This window comes from Macaca fascicularis, chromosome 1 (assembly GCF_037993035.2).
Source record: "Macaca fascicularis isolate 582-1 chromosome 1, T2T-MFA8v1.1".
NCBI classification, from domain to species: domain Eukaryota; kingdom Metazoa; phylum Chordata; class Mammalia; order Primates; family Cercopithecidae; genus Macaca; species Macaca fascicularis.
In genome coordinates this window covers 214,517,277-214,534,469 of record NC_088375.1, presented here as the reverse complement: position 1 = coordinate 214,534,469, position 17,193 = coordinate 214,517,277, and the positions used below count along the sequence as shown (strand labels likewise).

Genomic DNA, 17,193 nt, shown 5'->3' with positions numbered 1-17,193 from the left:
TATAATCCTAGCCATACAAAAGGGTGAGGCGGGAGGTTTGCTTGAGTCCAGGAGTTTGAGATCAGCCTGGGCAACATAGAACCTGTTTCTACAGAATTTTTTTTTTTTTTTTTTTTGAGACATTGCTTCGTTCTTGCCGCTGTCTAGGCTGGAGTGCAATGCCTCGATCTCGGCTCACAGCAACCTCTGCCTCCCGGGTTCAAGAGATTGTCCTGCCTCAGCCTCCCGAGTAGCTGGGATTACAGGTATGTGCCACCATGCCCGGCTAATTTTGTATTTTTAGTAGAGATGGGGTTTCTCCATGTTGATCAGTCTGGTCTCGAACTCCCGACCTCCGGTGATCCGTCCGCCTTGGCCTCCCAGAGTGCTGGGATTAAAGGTGTAAACCATCATGCCTGGCCTCTACAGAAAAATTTTAAAAACTAGCCAGCCATGGTGGTGCATGCCTGTGGTCCCAGCTACTCAAGAGGCTGACATGGGAAGACAGCTTGGGTCCAGGAGGTCGAGCTGCAGTGAGCGGTGATCTCTGCACTCCAGCCTGGGAGACAGCAAGACCCTACCTCAAAAAAAAAAAAAAAAAAAAAAGCTTGCAGTTTTCTCAGGCTTGCAAGCTGAGACTGCTTCTGAGCACTCCCACCAGCCCACTGCCAGTAGGGAGAGGGAACCCCCAGTGGCAAGGTCCAGAGAACGGCCCTAGGAGACTCAAGGCAGGACATGGCAGAATTTTACAGTGAACTGACTTTCAGGTCAAAACCACATGAATTCCTTCCTATAAAGGAATTTGGTTGAGTTAATGTCTCCATTGGCCCAGGAGACAAATGTGGCGCCATGAAAAGCACTGCAATGATCACTGGCTTCTCAGAACCTGTTCTCTCCCCCTGGAAAATGAGGCCACATCTGCGGGGTGGGGAATAGTAGGAGACTTACTTTCATGTCCTTCTGTGAATTTTTACCACATGCACATATTCCTTTTATAATCAGCAAAAGGTGATAAAGATATTTCCATATGAAAAACCAACGGAGGCTACCGTGGACCAGATCATCTGGGAGTCACCCTCCAAAGATACTGCAATTCGGAGTAATTTCCTATTCTTTATTTGCATATTATTTTCTTGTGATGGTTTGTTATTTTACTTATATTCCCCCAGGGATTCTGACCCCAGCCACTCACCACTCCTACCTACTGGCATGATGTTGCTAGCCGAGATAGCGCACACCATCTTCCCAAATCTTCCCACTGCTCCCACTCTTGGAGGTCATGTGGTTTGGCTTGGCCCAGCCCAAGCTCTCAATTCAGCTCCAGCCCAGACCTGGGTTCACTCCTGACTGGACACCACCCCAGATGACCTGTTCAGAAGCCAAGGAAAGAGCTTGAGTGTTGGCTCTGTGAGAGCCCGAGCCAACAAGACTCCTGGGCCCATATGAGCGCAGTCCTGGAGTTCTAGGGAGCTTGTGGCTTAACCAATCTTGAAAGAGGGAGCTGTGTCCCCACACCCATGAACAACTGTCTCTCAGAATACCAGAACTTCCTCCCTAGTAGGTGCTCATCACTTCTCATTAGGAGGTCCCAGGGGGAGGATGGACGGTTAGGGGCAGCCCCTGGGTCACCCAGGCCTGAGTGAAGCCCTAGTTTTACCTCCTACCAGCCTGGAGACCTTGGGCCAGTCATTTAACTGAGCCTGGGCTTGTTCCACGAATTAAATGAGATCATGAATGCTAAACCCCTGGGAACTCACAGGAGTTCACAAACAGGAGCTGATTTCATCTTCACAGAGCCCAGAGGCTGCCCGTTAGCCAGAAGGAGCTTTTCAACTGCAATTACCACAGACCCTGTTCTGAAAGTTTCCCCCACCCTCAAAGAGTGCCCTCCCTGCTTCAGGCCAGGCGAGGGGCACTGCCAGCCACTGGAGCAGTGGCCAGGTCTCTCAGCTCAGGCCCAGCGGTCTAGCCCACGACCTTGGAGGAACCTGGGAGAAAGCTTCCCCAAGCGACAGTACTTTTCCACTGCACTGCTCGGCCACCTCGGCTGGCTTTGTGTTGTGCAGACCAGGCAAAGTGCGCCAGGCCGGCCCCTTCAGGAACCCACCCTAACTCCCACTCCCAGGGATGGGGGTAATGACATGCTGTGGGTGAGGGACAGCAGGAATCTTGGGGTGCGGGGGTTCCCGAATGCGCCAGAGGGAGCTTGGAGGCCAGTAGCGAGGCCAAATAAATTAGCATAGACAAAGCCCTCCTGTATATTTCAGGGGATTCCTAGTACTTAACAGCCCTCTCTACCCCCACCCCTCCACTAATAATGATTAAACCCGTTCCACCGCGCCTGTGCAGGGTCCCAGGCAGCGCGAGCCTGCGCGGGGGAGGGGAGAAGAGGGCAAGGGGAGGGGACAAGAGAGCTAGCGGTCCCGCCCGGTGATGTAGGCAGCCGGGGGAGGTGGAGCCGCGACGCCTGAAGGAGTTCCCACCGCAGCCGCGCTCTCGGTCTGCCCCACCGAGCAGCCGCCAGAGGCTCCGGCGACCCAAATTGCGGCAGCAGGGACGGCGGAAATCCCACTGTTTGGGCCTGGGGGGCGTCCAGCCCAGCCCACCCCCAACCCCGGCCCCTCCTCGCTTCCCGGACGGCTGGAGCCACTCTCGGGAAAAGCTGTTCCCAGCCACTCGGCCGCCGTCCGGCACCTCGGCTGCCGGCCCGGCTGGGCACCGGACATCTGCGAATCTTGCCCTGCCTGGCACTGGGCATCTCCGGGCACCGACTGTCTCCGGCGCTGCCCGGCTTCTCGCGACTCCAGAGCGGTGGACTTCTGCGCGCCTTCCCTCCCCCGGCCTCCTGACAGGACGCCGGTGAGCTCCCCGCGCCCCCAGCCCGTTTGGCCGCCGCCGCGATGCTGCCCTGGAGACGTAACAAATTCGTGCTGGTGGAGGACGAGGCCAAGTGCAAAGCGAAGAGCCTGAGTCCGGGGCTCGCCTACACGTCGCTGCTCTCCAGCTTCCTGCGCTCCTGCCCGGACCTGCTGCCCGACTGGCCGCTGGAGCGCCTGGGCCGCGTGTTCCGCAGCCGGCGCCAGAAAGTGGAGCTCAACAAGGAGGACCCGACCTACACCGTGTGGTACCTGGGCAACGCCGTCACCCTGCACGCCAAGGGCGACGGCTGCACCGACGACGCCGTGGGCAAGATCTGGGCTCGCTGCGGGCCGGGCGGGGGCACCAAGATGAAGCTGACGCTGGGGCCGCACGGCATCCGCATGCAGCCGTGCGAGCGCGGCACCGCCGGGGGTTCGGGGGGCCGCAGGCCGGCGCACGCCTACCTGCTGCCGCGCATCACCTACTGCACGGCGGACGGGCGCCACCCGCGCGTCTTCGCCTGGGTCTACCGCCACCAGGCGCGCCACAAGGCCGTGGTGCTGCGCTGCCACGCTGTGCTGCTGGCGCGGGCGCACAAGGCGCGCGCCCTGGCCCGCCTGCTCCGCCAGACCGCGCTGGCGGCCTTCAGCGACTTCAAGCGCCTGCAGCGCCAGAGCGATGCGCGCCACGTGCGCCAGCAGCATCTCCGCGCGGGGGGCGCCGCCGCCTCGGTGCCCCGCGCCCCGCTGCGCCGCCTGCTCAATGCCAAGTGCGCCTACCGGCCGCCGCCGAGCGAGCGCAGCCGCGGGGCGCCGCGCCTCAGCAGCATCCAGGAGGAGGACGAAGAGGAGGAGGAGGAGGACGACGCGGAGGAGCGAGAGGGAGGAGCCCCCCAGCACGAGCGGCCGGAGGTGCTCAGCCTGGCCCGGGAGCTGAGGACGTGCAGCCTGCGGGGCGTCCCGGCGCCCCCACCGCCGGCTCAGCCCCGCCGCTGGAAGGCCGGCCCCAGGGAGCGGGCGGGCCAGGCGCGCTGAGAGCCGAAGGACAGGACTCGCGGCCCCAGGCCCGGCCCGCCAGACTCACAGCCTCCAACCCCGGCCCTGCCCGCTTCGGCTGCCCCGGCCCCCGGCCCGTGTCTCCCCGTGGTCTCCGTGTTGTCCTCCCCGCCGCCTCATTTTGGCTCAGGGTGATGCCTGATACGCCCTTCGTTATTGGGGGGTGTTCATCTCTCCCCACACCCGGAGTTGCCCGGGCCTGCCATTGTGGACCCGCCCCCTATGCTTTACACCCAGTCTCTTTGCCCACAGACCTCCTCATTCCCTCCCAAAACATCCTCTCAAGGGAGGAAGTTTCCAGAAATCAGGAGGGTGGGTTTGGACCCTGGGCAGGGTGGAGGCAGTGACCCTGCCCTTGGTCCCTCTAGCTTTCTTCCCTATGGAAAAAAAAATAAATGACCCTGGAGAGGCATTCGTGTAGGGGAAGAATCTAGCAGTCTGGGAGAATTGGGGCTGGGCCAGTGGTGGGCAGAGTCCACTGCCATACACACGGAGGAATTCGCAGGCCCAAGCCCCGCCTCTCTACGCCCTGGAGGACTCCTGGGACTTCACTGCTCTGCCTCTGGAGAACACTGAGACAGTCCCACCGACGTTCAAACAACAGGTTAGGCCAGGTAACAGCCCTGCACCAGGCCACTGCCCACACCTCTGCCCAGGCACCCCCGCGGGATTCCTTGCCCGTCCCATCTCTGCAGACGGATGTATGTGGTCCCCTCCTAGGTGCCCCGCAACCAGGACCAAGATGGGGCTTCCAAAGGAGGTAAGGAGAACCTTTGGCAGGTGCTTGGGGACACTGACTACCTAGAAAGTAGACACAGCAGAGATACTCCCAAGTCGAGGCTAGTCACAGCAGGTGGGTCCTGACAGCAGCGGATTCTCCCAGCAGGATGAGGAAGGAGGGTGTGTTAACCCAACCAAGGGAGTGGGCCCCCCACCCCGCCCAGGTGTCTTCGCGAGACCACAAAAAGCCCAAAGATCTATGTGTCACTGATCATTGTAAATAAAGTGGACCTGCTTTTTCAGCCCTGTCACTACTCCTGTGTTGTGTTTAATGCCAGGCTTGCTGAGGGTGAAAAAATGGATTGAGGGTCAGATAAGCCACAGGTGAGCCTGTATAGCTCCCCCTGGTTACCATCAGAACCCTGAAAGTAGCTCTTCTGAGCAGCTCGAGCCAACCTCAGGATTAGGACGGGGGCTGGGGACTGCTGCCAAGAAACTGTTCCTTAATATTGGAGGAGGAGGCAGTAACTTCTGCCTTGTCTGAAAATCACATGCGCCAGGCTCCCTGGAGGGACGTCGGCTGTCTGTCTCAGCCTCCCAGAATGTCTGTATGCTGGGCACTCAGATGCGGGTGTCTGGAACATTTGTCAGGGAGGGAGCACTGGTTGATGGCTTTTCTCATAAGCAGGTATTCATATCTCTGAGAAGGTTCATGTGTATGTCGGAGCATATAGTATAGACTGTGTGTGCGCCTTCAGGGATGAGTGCAGAGCAGGTTGTAAGAGAATGGGGTGGGCAGCCCAATTTTCTTTCAGAGGCTCTGGAGAAACCTGTCCAGACCCTGTGGCAGCGTGAGACTTCAGCTGGGTATCTTCTTTATTCCTGTGCTAAGCTGGGCACTGATCCCAGAGTTATCCAGAACCCAAAAGAGTGGCCTCTGCCATTGCCAGTAATCAGAATGGTTCTGTTTCCTGCAACTGCCAGGAAATATGACAGCACTGCCATCTCGCCCTGCAGAACCCAGACAGTGTCAGGGGCTTTGGAGGGAAAAGCTGGGGTTGACTCCGTGTGTCAGGAGTAACAAGAACCCACTGGGCAAGGTCTCCCTGCATGTTCTCTGCCTCCCTCTTACACATTGCCAGGACTTTTGTTGGTGTTTCTCCCCATTTGTAGAAAAAAAGGAAGTGGGAAGATGTGAGACCTAGGAAAGGACGATGGACTGCAGGGCAGCCTCTGATGTGGCTGACAACCTCAGACCTGTCTAGGAACAAGATCACGGCCTACCCTCTTCAATCAAATTCATGCAGCAGATAGTTTCGAACTGCTAGGCACTGGGAGGTCCAGGAAGCCCTCTTGTTCTTACATTTGCAATGAGATACATATAATTAAAGGAGCTGTTACTGTATAATAATTCACAGGTCAGGCACAGTGTCTCATGCTTGTAATTCCAGCACTCTGGGAGGTTGAGGCAGGAGGATTGCTTGAGCCCGGGAGTTTGAGGCTGCAGTGAGCTATCATCACGCCACTGCACTCCAGCCTGGGCGATGGAGTGAGACCCTGTCTCTAAAATAATAATAATAATAATAATGATTTACAAGCCTGCTCCCAGCTCCCAGCCTCAGCCCCTGCTCTTCCATGGTTCATCAGCAGCCTCTCAACACACGGACACACACACACACACACACACACACACACACACAGCCTCTCGCCTTCCCTCACTCATGCTATGTTCTCTAGACCTGGAATTAGAAGGCTTGGGTGAGAGGAGTCCTCTCTGAGCCTCCTATTAAACAAAGGTGAAATAGGGATAGTATCTCCTCTTACGACCTCACCTGCTGGTGTAAGTATTAAATAGAATCATGTCTGTGAAACCCTTCTGTAAATAAGAAAATGCCCAGTACACGTGAAGAACAACCACTCCAACGCCTGTCTCCCTGGTGAGAGTGGCTGTAAGTTTTGCTGACCACATCTCCGTTATCAGTGTGTATGATGGACTGAGGGACAGGTGAGCCACTGGTGAACCTGTACAGCTCCCGCTGCTGGGCTGCAGAGTTGGGTGTATGGGACTGCTGCAGCCACAAGGCCCCTGGTGGCATTGCAATCCAGGGGAGAGGGGGCATCTCCTGGGCACCCACACATGCCTTTGTCTTTGCATTTACTCGACATTCTCCCTGATCTTAGGCACAAGATAGCAAAATGAACCCTGAATCAGTGGTCAGGTGGGTCAACCCCTGTGTCTCTCCCAATGTCAGATTCCCCACCTGTGAAATGAAAATGGGAGTGGAGTGGATCAGTGGTTTTCAAACCACATTCCTCCTGTCCTAGACTTTTCAGGGGTGCCCCAGGAGCTGCTGTGGGGAGTGATGGGGAGATGCAGTAGGGAGACCCCTGCCTCACTTTAACTAGAGCAGTAGGTATTACCTGTTTGGAGGTTCTGTGATTCCATTTGAATAATGGCATTTACAGATTTTTGAAACAATTGAAATCACTGAGCAAGAGGCTCTCTAAACCTTCCCTTCCAGCCCTGAGGCTCTATGGCCTGTTGGGCTGACTAGGTGTGAGAAGTATTACTGGAGCAGGTCAGAGATTCTCAAATGTGGTGGCAACACAGGGCTTTTCAAGAATGACAGGCAGCCAAGGACAATGCAGAAATGTGTCCCCCAGGGAAGCCAGCAACTTGGGGTCAAGACTCTTCCTGGGACCTCCGGGACCTATCTCCGTCTCTTCTGATCCTACTCCAGCAGGGGTGGACTGTGAGCGATGTGACATGTGACAGCACATAACTCACAAAATAAAGTCAGTTGGCCAAGCCACCAGTGCCATCCTGGCTGCCACTGCTCTACTCCTACCCTACAACCCTGCCATGCAGAACAGCTCGCTGCTTCCTAGACATCACCACACGTTCCCACCTCAGGCCTTTGCTCACGCTGTTCTCCCTCCCTGGAATGCCCTTCCCTTTGGCTACACATTTTCAAATCCTACCCTTTCTTCAAGGCACAGCACAAATTTCACCTCTTTGAAACTTGCCTTAACGCGTACCCCTTCTCTACTCCTGCCGAATCTGGTTGTGATCTCTCCTCTCAACCTCATACAGGTAGGTCTTGGGCTGTGCTTTCTCATGGTCCTCTTCATGTTTACCTTGGACTACTCTTTTTTATTTATTTTATTTATTTATTTTTTTGATGGAGTTTTGCTCTTATTGCCCAGGCTGGAGTGCACTGGCACAATCTTGGCTCACCACAACCTCCGCCTCCCGGGTTCAAGTGAATCTCCTGCCTCCACCTCCTAAGTAGCTGGGATTACAGGCATATGGCACCATGCCCAGCTAATTTTGCATTTTTAGTAGAGATGGGGTTTCTCCATGTTGGGCAAGCTGGTCTCAATCTCCCGACCTCAGGTGATCCGCCCGCCTTGACCTCCCAAAGTGCTGGGATTACAGGTGTGAGCCACTGCACCCGGCTTGGACTACTCTTTGTGTATGAGTGTCTAATCTTTCATATTGATCCATCTTCATTTCCCCACCTCCTTCAGTACCTTGTCCACGGCAAGGCAGAGAGTCAGTGCTCAGTAATGATTTGTTGAATGAATACATGAATGAATGAGCCAGATGGAAGAGCCATCATAGGACAGGAAACCAAGTGGGTGGAGAAGCATTTCCTCTGCCAAGCTTCTGCCTGGAGATACTGAAGGAGAACTGTCCTCACACGCCCTGTTCAGATGGACGGCTATTCGTGGGGGAGAAGATCAGCAGCCGAAGAGATGAGGCCAGAGGAGGAAACTGAAGCCTCTGTCCCTTGGGTCTGCTCCAGGTTCTACAGCCTCAGGACTGGGCCCCTTGACTCTCTTGGCGTATCCAGCCCACAAAACACAGCTGACACTCAAAATTGTAACAGCAGCTCTTGGCAGTGGGCAACCACCCTCCAGACACACTGGCTGGGAGTTGCAGACTTAGAAAGGGTGTTGAGAGCACCGTCGTGACAGGTGTGGTTTATAATGTGACACACAGGCAGTCAAACCTGGGATTTGGCATCAGAGAGACCTGAATGCCAACCCCAGCACTGCCACCCGATGGCTGTATAACTTTGGGCAGGTTCCTGAAGGCTTTTGGAGCCTTGGTTTTCCAACTTTGAAAATAGAGGGCCAGGCACGGTGACTCACGCCTGTAATCCCAGCACTTTGGGAAGCCAACGTGGGCAGATCACCTGAGGTCAGGAGTTTGAGACCAGCCCGGCCAACACGGTGAAACCCCATCTCTACTAAAAACGCAAAAAGTAGCTGGGAATGGTGCAGGGCTCCTGTAATCCCAGCTACTCAGGAAGCTGAGGCAGGAGAATCCCTTCAACCCAAGAGGCGGAGGTTGCGGTGAGTCAAGATGGTGCCATTGCACTCCAGCCTGGGTGACAAGAACGAAACTCTGTAAAAAAAAAAAAAAAGAAAGAAAGAAAGAAAGAAAGAAAGAAAGAAAGAAAGAAAGAAAGAAAGAAAGAAAGAAAGAAAGAAAATAGGGACAGGTGAGTTATTTATTTATTTATTTTTCTGAGACGGAGTCTCACTATGTCACCCAACCTGGAGTGCAGTGGCGCGATCTCGACTCACTACAAGCTCCACCTCCCGGGTTCACACCATTCTCCTGCCTCAGCCTCCAGACTAGCTGGCACTACAGGCAACTGCCACCACGCGTGGCTAATTTTTTTTTTTTTTTAATTTTTTTTATTTTTAGTAGAGACGGAATTTCACCGCGTTAGCCAGGATGATCTCAATCTCCTGACCTTGTGATCCGCCTGCCTCGGCCTCCCAAAGTGCTGGGATTATAGGCGTGAGCCACCGCGCTTAGCCATTTTTTTTTTTTTTTTTTTTTTTTTTTTTTTGAGATGGAGTCTCGCTCTGTCGCCCAGGCTGGAGTGCAGTGGCCAGATCTCAGCTCACTGCAAGCTCCGCCTCCCGGGTTCACGCCATTCTCCTGCCTCAGCCTCCCAAGTAGCTGGGACTACAGGCGCCCACCACCTCGCCCGGCTAGTTTTTTGTACTTTTTAGTAGAGACGGGGTTTCACCGTATTAACCAGGATGGTCTCGATCTCCTGACCTCGTGATCCGCCCGTCTCGGCCTCCCAAAGTGCTGGGATTACAGGCTTGAGCCACCGCGCCCGGCCCCTATTTATTTATTTTTGAAAGAGGATCTCTCTGTTGCCCAGGCTGGAGTACAGTGGTGCAATCTCAGTTTACTGCAACCTCTGCTTCCTGGGCTCAAGCCATCCTCCCACCTCAGCCTCCTGAGTAGCTGGAGTGCATGTTGCCACCATCCACCATGTCTGGCTAATGTTTTGTTTTGTTTTGTTTTGTGTGTGTGTGTGTGTGTGTGTGGCTAATTTTTTATGTTTTGTGTGTGTGTGTGTGTGTGGTGTTTATTTTTATTTATTTTATTTATTTTTTGAGACAGGGTTTCACCCTGCTGCCCACACTGGTCTCGAGCTCCTGAACTCAGCAATCCACCCACCTCGGCCTCCCAAAGTATTAGGATTACAGGCGTGAGCCACTGCGCCCAGTCTTTTTTTTTTTTTTTTAATGTTAATTTTTAAAATTTTTAGCACGATTAAATACTTTTTTTTTCTGAGAAGGTCTCAGGCTGGAGTGCAGTGGCATGATCATGGTTCCTTTGCAGCCTTGACCTCCCAGACCAAAGCAGTTCTCCCACTCAGCCTCCCAAGTAGCTGGGACCACAGGCGTGTACCACCAAGCCAGCCAATTTTTTAATCAAGTCTTCATTGTATACGGTTGTTGGGGGAAATGATGTAAGGTATTACATTTGGATAATTTATTTAGCACAGTGCCAGATGCACACAGTAAGTGATGGCTATTGCTCTTCTGTTTATTGTTATCATTTTACCTGGAATTCTCCTAACAGACAGCTCTAGGATGAGGAAGGAGATCAGGTGGCTGGTCACTGAGACACTAAATATGTTGTTTGTTTATGCCCAGGATGGTTATTCACCTAAAGTTCCTTTCATCTCTAAACCAATAGATTGCCGTATTAACAATTTCTCTCTCATCGTTCAACCTACATAAGCCTGGTACACCAGGTCAGAGATACGATATATTATACTTCTTGTATATCCTTTTTGCCTTGGCACCCAGCACAATGCCAGGCACACAGTACATACTCAGAGGTGAATAAATGAATGATTGCATGAAGGATTCACTGCTGCCAACAGCAATGTGGGCACACAACCTTCCCTGCCAAGGTCTTCCAATGGCTGGGATGCCTCTTCTTTGTGACAAATGTATTTGCTTCCCTTCCTGGTCCGTTTGCCCTGAATTTCAGGTGAAGAAGAGGATGCTTTTGGCTGAGGGGAAGGACAGCAGAAAAGCATCGGGTGGCTGGCGTGCAGATCTGGCAGGTCTCCAGGCCAAAACTGTTCCCTCTCACCCGTTGCTCCACTCCTGCCTGTCCTCAGAGCACATATGGGTTTTCTCAGCTGATCCAGAGTGACTGACGTGCATCAGCCCTTAACAGTCGGAAGGAGGTTGCGTGGGCAAGGATCGGAGGGGAAGCTGAAGTCCAAGCTGCCAAAGAGGAGACCTCAGTTGGGAAGATGGGACCAATAGTCCTACGTGCCAGGAACCCTTGACCAAAAAATCCAAAGGAGCTGGACTGTACTAGAAAGGTCAGGAAGACTCTTGTGTTTGCCTGGGCAGCGTCCATGCAATCCTCCTTTACACTGGAGACTGCCTCCTCTCCCTCCTAGGCACACAACCAAACTCCCTCTCTGGTCCCTCCTACTTAGATGTGATCATGTGACTGAGTTCTGACCAATAGAATTGATGCATGCCACTCTCAGGCCTGGATCCTAAAAAGCGTGACCTACCCAGCCTGGACAACATAGTGAGACCCAATCTCTATAAAAAATTTTTAAAAAATTAGCCAGGCATGGTGGCATGCATCTGTAGTCCTAGCTACTAGGGAGGCTTGAGCCTGGGAGTTCCAGGCTTCAGTGAGCTATGTTCGCACCACTCCACTCCAGCCTGGGTGACAGCGCAAGACCTTGGCTCACACAAACAACAACAACAAAAAAAGCATGATCTTTATTTCCCTGCCTGCCTCTGGATGTTATCCCCTAGGGTTTTCTTGGAAGCTACATATTAAAGATGACAGAGCCCCTCTATCAGCCTGGGTCTCTGAGTGACCACATGAAATAGAGCCCTGCCCCTGCCACCATTGGAAGCAGAAATAAATCGTATTGTGTTCGGTCACTAACATGTTGTGGTTGTTTATTGCAAGCACGTTGCTTACCTTGACTAACACTCTCTCCTTGTAACCCACTACCCTAATGTTTCTGGTGAAATCACCCATTCCCTACTCCCAGTCCCTGGAGGTCCAATGGAGGGGACTCCACATGGGCTCCGGGGCAGGACATGTGACCCATGCGATGTCTGATTCAGTCCTGGCCCGTCAGGATAGCCCATCTCCTTAGCCACGGAGGTTGATTCAGGATAGGCCGTATGACACCGTCAGAGCTGGTGGGACTTCGTTCTGGGATTTTTGTTGAAACTGTTGGGAAGAGAGATGCTCACTTTCTGCTGGAGTTGCTGAGAAGGTGGGAGGTGTGCTGGTGCTGCTGGCAGCCTTCTTGCCGACATGAGGGGAGGGCATCTGAGAAGGAGGCCAGCACAGTGGAAAGCAGAGACCATGTCCATGGCACTGCTTGAGCCCCTGGATCCCACTGAGCCTGCCCAGATCTGCCCTTGGAGTTTTCAGCTCCTTGAGCCAATAAGTTGCACTTTTTGGCTGGGCGCGGTGGCTCACGCCTGTAATCCCACCACTTTGGGAGGCCAAGACAGATGGATCACAAGCTAAGGAGTTTGAGACCAATCTGGCTAACATGGTGAAACCCCGTCTCTACTAAAAATACAAAAAATTAGCCAGGTGTGTGGCATGCACCTGTAGTCCCAGCTACGCGGGAGGCTGAGGCAGGAGAATTGCCTGAGCTCAGCAGGCGGAGGAGGTTGCAGTGAGCCGAGATCGCACCACTGCACTCCAGCCTGGGCGACAAAGCGAGACTCTGTTTAAAAAAAATAAAAGTTGCACTTTTTGCTTAGGCCAGTGTGAGTTGGGCGTTCTGTCCCTGTGTCTGGGAGAACCCTAGCCCCACAATTGCTGTTCTCATCCAGTCCCTGTTCTGAAAAAGTAAAGTCACTGAAAGGCTTCAGGGGACCCATCACATTGCCTGATTATAAGACAACCAGCCAGCACATGGGATCTGAAAGCCCCAGGCCCTTTCTCTCTCTGGGGTCACCTGGCTGCCCCTCGCACACTTTCCCAGTCTCTGCATTATGGACTGGCTTCCTTCCTCCTTCCCTGTTCAGAGCACCCATCCCCTTGTGCCTTCCATCAGCACGTGGCTCTGATGCTGACTTCACACACCTCTTCAGTTCAGTCCAACCAAAGCCTGTGACCTCTGTTCAAGTACAAAGGCATGAAGCTGATTGGTGGTCACAGCCCAGCCTCTGTGTGGTCCTCAGATCAGGGGTCCACCCTGATCTACTCAGCTGCAACTGGGAAGTGAGTTCATTGGCTATAAATGGGGCTTACTTAACCAATCTCTTAGGGGACCTACGACGGGGAGGGGCACTGCTGAGGATGCAGGATGAGCTGAACAGGCTGATCTTGGAGCCCAAACCTGGGACTGCCTGCTACTCATTCTGGGACATGGGCAACTCCCTTCACTGCTTCAGTCTCCATTTTCTCTGCAATATGGAGGTAATAATCCCCGCTGTTCCTGCCTCAAGGATTCTTCTGAGGGGCCACTCAAAGGAGAGGAAATGCAAGAGGACTTTGAAAAGCATCAAGTGCTATGAAGAGGCAGGGGCAGGATGATTCCTTACTGGCTCTAAGACAAGAAAGCTGGAGCGAGGTAGTAACTTACTTACTGGCCTTCCTTAAAGGCTCTTGCCTGCAGGATGAAGACCCCTGCCAAGGAAGCAAGCAAGACTGTGGGAGGGAGGTTTAAAATGGGCATCTGCAGGGATTTCCTGGAGGGAGAACATCACGGGGAAACGGCTTGCTGAGCTCCAACAATAAACTCCCCAACCCCCCACCACCCCCATCATGGGCTCAGGGGTGATGGGTACATCCCCATCTGCAGTCAGAGGAATGGCTAGGAGGTCCCAGAAGACCCTTGCAGCTGGAGCGTCTCATGCCCTAATCACGCCCGTGATCTCATATCCCACAGGAATACAGAATGTGATCATTCTGCAGCCTTCGAGATGGGGGTGGAGATGCAGCGAGGGGAGGGGGACATCCTCGTAAAATCAGACTGGATCCTGCTCACTCCCATTCCTCTACTTCTCTCAATCTGCAAAGGACGGAAGACCTAGAGATCGTGCATCACATCAACCCTCTGCCAAAATTCCACTGATACGCGCAGGCCCAGGTGGCTGGCTGGGCCCTGGGATGTCTCCTGATCTCCTTGGGGAAGCATACGTGGGGGATGACAACCATGGGGTTAGGCGTGGCCCAGGGAGCAGTGCATGCTGTCAGTGGCCAGTAGATGTCTGCAAGGATGTTTTCCCGGCAGTTTGACTCCTTAGAGATGTATTAAGTTCTCTTTCTAAGATGATAAAAGAAAAAAGAAAAAAAAAAACAATACATTTTTATTTGAAACCAGTGAAACAGTAACTATTAAGACAAAATGGGCCAGGCACAGTGGCTCACACCTGTAATGTCAACATTTTGGGAGGCCGAGGAGGGTGGATCACTTTAGGCCAGGAGTTCAAGACAAGCCTGGCCAAAATGGTGAAACCCCATCTCTACTAAAAAATATAAAAATTAGCCAGATGTGGTGGTGGGTGCCTGTAATCCCAGCTACTCGGGTGGCTGAGGCAGGAGAATCGCTTGAACCCAGGAAGCAGAGGTTGTAGCGAGCTGAGATCATGCCCCTGCACTCCAGCCTGAGCGACAGAGTGAGACTCCATCTCAAAAATAAAAAATGAATAACCTTCCCTTATCCCCTCTCCACTCCCCATTCCTCATTCCCCACACCTGTAGCACACACACACTCCTAGGTTACTCCTCTTACAGCCTGGAGTTTATCCTCCTCCACTTTTCCCCATATTTGTGAATATGTTGCCCAGGCTGGAGTGCAATGGTGTGATCTCGGCTCACTGCAACCTCCGCCTCCCAGGTTCAAGCGATTCTCCTGCCTCAGCCTCCCAAGTAGCTGGGATTACAGGCACCCACCACCACACCCACCTAATTTATTTTGTATTTTTAGTAGAGATGGGGTTTCACCATGTTGGCCAGGGTGGTCTCAAATTCCTGACCTCAGGTGATCCACCCACCTCAGCCTCCCAAAGTGCTGGGAGTACAGGTGTGAGCCACCGCGCCCAGCTCATTCTTCTTTGACTAGCTAGCTGCACAATGTATTAGACCATTCCCTGTTAATGTATGTTTTGATTGCCTCCTGTTCACAAAAATGTCTACTATGTGACTATTGCATGCACGCTTCCTGCAAGAGGGAGCAGAACATATCAAGCTGAAAATAAATGGGATCAAGAAGAGTTTACATGAATTCCTGGTGCCCCGTGTCTCAGCCAGAAGAGCCCTTAGAACCTGTGATCCAATCCCCTGGTTTACAGATAAGAAAAGGGACTTGTCCAAAGTCATATAACTCGCTACTGAAAAAGCTGCGGCCAGAATTTAAGCTAGCTGACTCCTTGACGAATGTCCTGTTCCCTTTACAAAAACTGTTAAAATAAAAGTAGAAATTGATCCAAGAAAGGTTTTTTGTGGCCGGGCGCGGTGGCTCAAGCCTGTAATCCCAGCACTTTGGGAGGCTGAGACAGGCGGATCACAAGGTCAGGAGATCGAGACCATCCTGGCTAACACGGTGAAACCCCGTCTCTACTAAAAAATACAAAAAACTAGCCGGGTGAGGTGGCGGGCGCCTGTGGTCCCAGCTACTCCGGAGGCTGAGGCAGGAGAATGGCGTAAACCCGGGAGGCGGAGCTTGCAGTGAGCTGAGATCCGGCCACTGCACTCCAGCCTGGGCGACAGAGCCAGACTCAGTCTCAAAAAAAAAAAAAAAAAAAGAAAGGTTTTTTGTTTGTTTGTTTGTTTGTTTTGAGACAGGGTCTTACTCTGTCACACAGACTCAAGTATCATGGTGTGATCATAATTCGCTGTGGCCTTGACCTCCTAAGCTCAGGTGATCCTCCCACCTCAGCCTCCCAGAGAAAGGTTTATTTAATCTCACAGATGCCCAGACCTTAGGGGCCAAGTTAGGAAGTGGGTTGTGCTCAAACCTCAAGGGAGTTAACGGCAAAAGAATAAGGCCTCACTTGAAGTTCTTCCTCCCACCGCCCTCACCCAGCATTTTTCTCCCAACACTCCAAGCTTATTTCTGCCTCAGAGCCTTAGCACTTGCCATTCCTCCACCAGGACTACTCAGCCTTCAACTTCTGTATGGCTGCCTCTTTCCCACGCACGGATCTCAGCTCTAATGTCACTCCTCGGGGAGGCCCTCCTTGTTTCCAGCCTCTGCTTCCACTTGAAGCAGTCCTGACGCATCCGGCCCCTTCTGTCCCCTTCCTGTGCTTATTGTCTTCACCACACTGTCACCATCTGAAATGATCTTGATCATGTCTTTGCTTCCTTGTTCATCAGCAGACTCCCCCATTGGAATAGAAGGCCTGTGAGTTACACATCCAGGCTTGGGAGGACGGTGCCTGGCACGCAGTAGGTGCTTAGTCAAGATTTGAAATAATGGAGCCTGGGTGTCCTGACTGCTGGTCCAGGGGTGCCTGCTCCCTCCATGCCTATTAGTGTCTTTGCTACATCAGGCCTGCAGAGGCGGGTGGGCCCAGCTCCTGGTGAGAGCTCCTTCTGCGGAGGTTGGGGAAGAAGTAGGGCCCCTATAAGGATTCAAAAGCCTCAGGTGTGACAAGTCAGGGTAATGTTCTTTCTTTTCTTTTCTTTTCTTTCATTTTTTCTTTTCTTTTTTTTTTTTTTTTTGAGATGGAGTCTCACTCTATTGCCCAGGCTGGAGTCAGTGGCGCAATCTCAATCTCAGCTCACTGCAACCTCCACCTCCCAGGAGGTTCAAGTGATTGCCCGGCCTCAGCCTCCCGAGTAGCTGAGATTACAGGCACGTGCCACCATGCCCAGCTAATTTTTGTATTTTTAGTAGAGAAGAGGTTTCACCATGTTGACCAGGCTGACCTCGAACTCCTGACCTCATGATCCCCCTGCCTCAACCTCCCAAAGTGCTGGGATTACAGGCATGAGACACCGTGCCCGGCCCAGGACGATATTCTTTCTCCACCTGCCAAGCCGAGGCCAGAGTCTAGAGTCATGGCCCTAGGGTGTCTCTGAATCCTCTCCTAGACACTCTGGGGCCACCACCTCTGTCTGCTGCCTCCACCTTGGTCCCCAAACCCCATAGGTATGCTTCAAGCCGGAGTTGACAGTGGTCTCATGGCATCTCCTCTCCCTGCCTCAAGCCGCTTCTTCTTTCCTTGTCCCCCAGCTGCCCCTTCTTCTGCCCACAGGCATCCCTGGTGCTTGATCCAAGGAGGGGAGCAAGTG

General features: G+C 53.1%; 1 protein-coding gene and 1 pseudogene across 1 annotated transcript; both read left to right on the top strand.

Moving 5' to 3' along the window:
• The window catches only part of LOC102131328 (small ribosomal subunit protein eS4-like), a 28,494-nt pseudogene extending 25,652 nt beyond the window's left edge, over positions 1-2,842 (top strand).
• Positions 2,425-4,924, top strand: FAM43B (family with sequence similarity 43 member B). The gene has a single exon (XM_015441480.4). The coding sequence runs from the start codon at positions 2,880-2,882 to the stop codon at positions 3,870-3,872; it is 993 nt and encodes a 330-aa protein (XP_015296966.3). The 5' UTR covers positions 2,425-2,879; the 3' UTR covers positions 3,873-4,924.
• Positions 4,925-17,193: the final 12,269 nt, after the last annotated feature.

Coding starts and splice junctions, on each gene's coding strand:
- FAM43B (XM_015441480.4), top strand. CDS start 2,880: ATGCTGCCCTGGAGACGTAACAAATTCGTGCTGGTGGAGGACGAGGCC.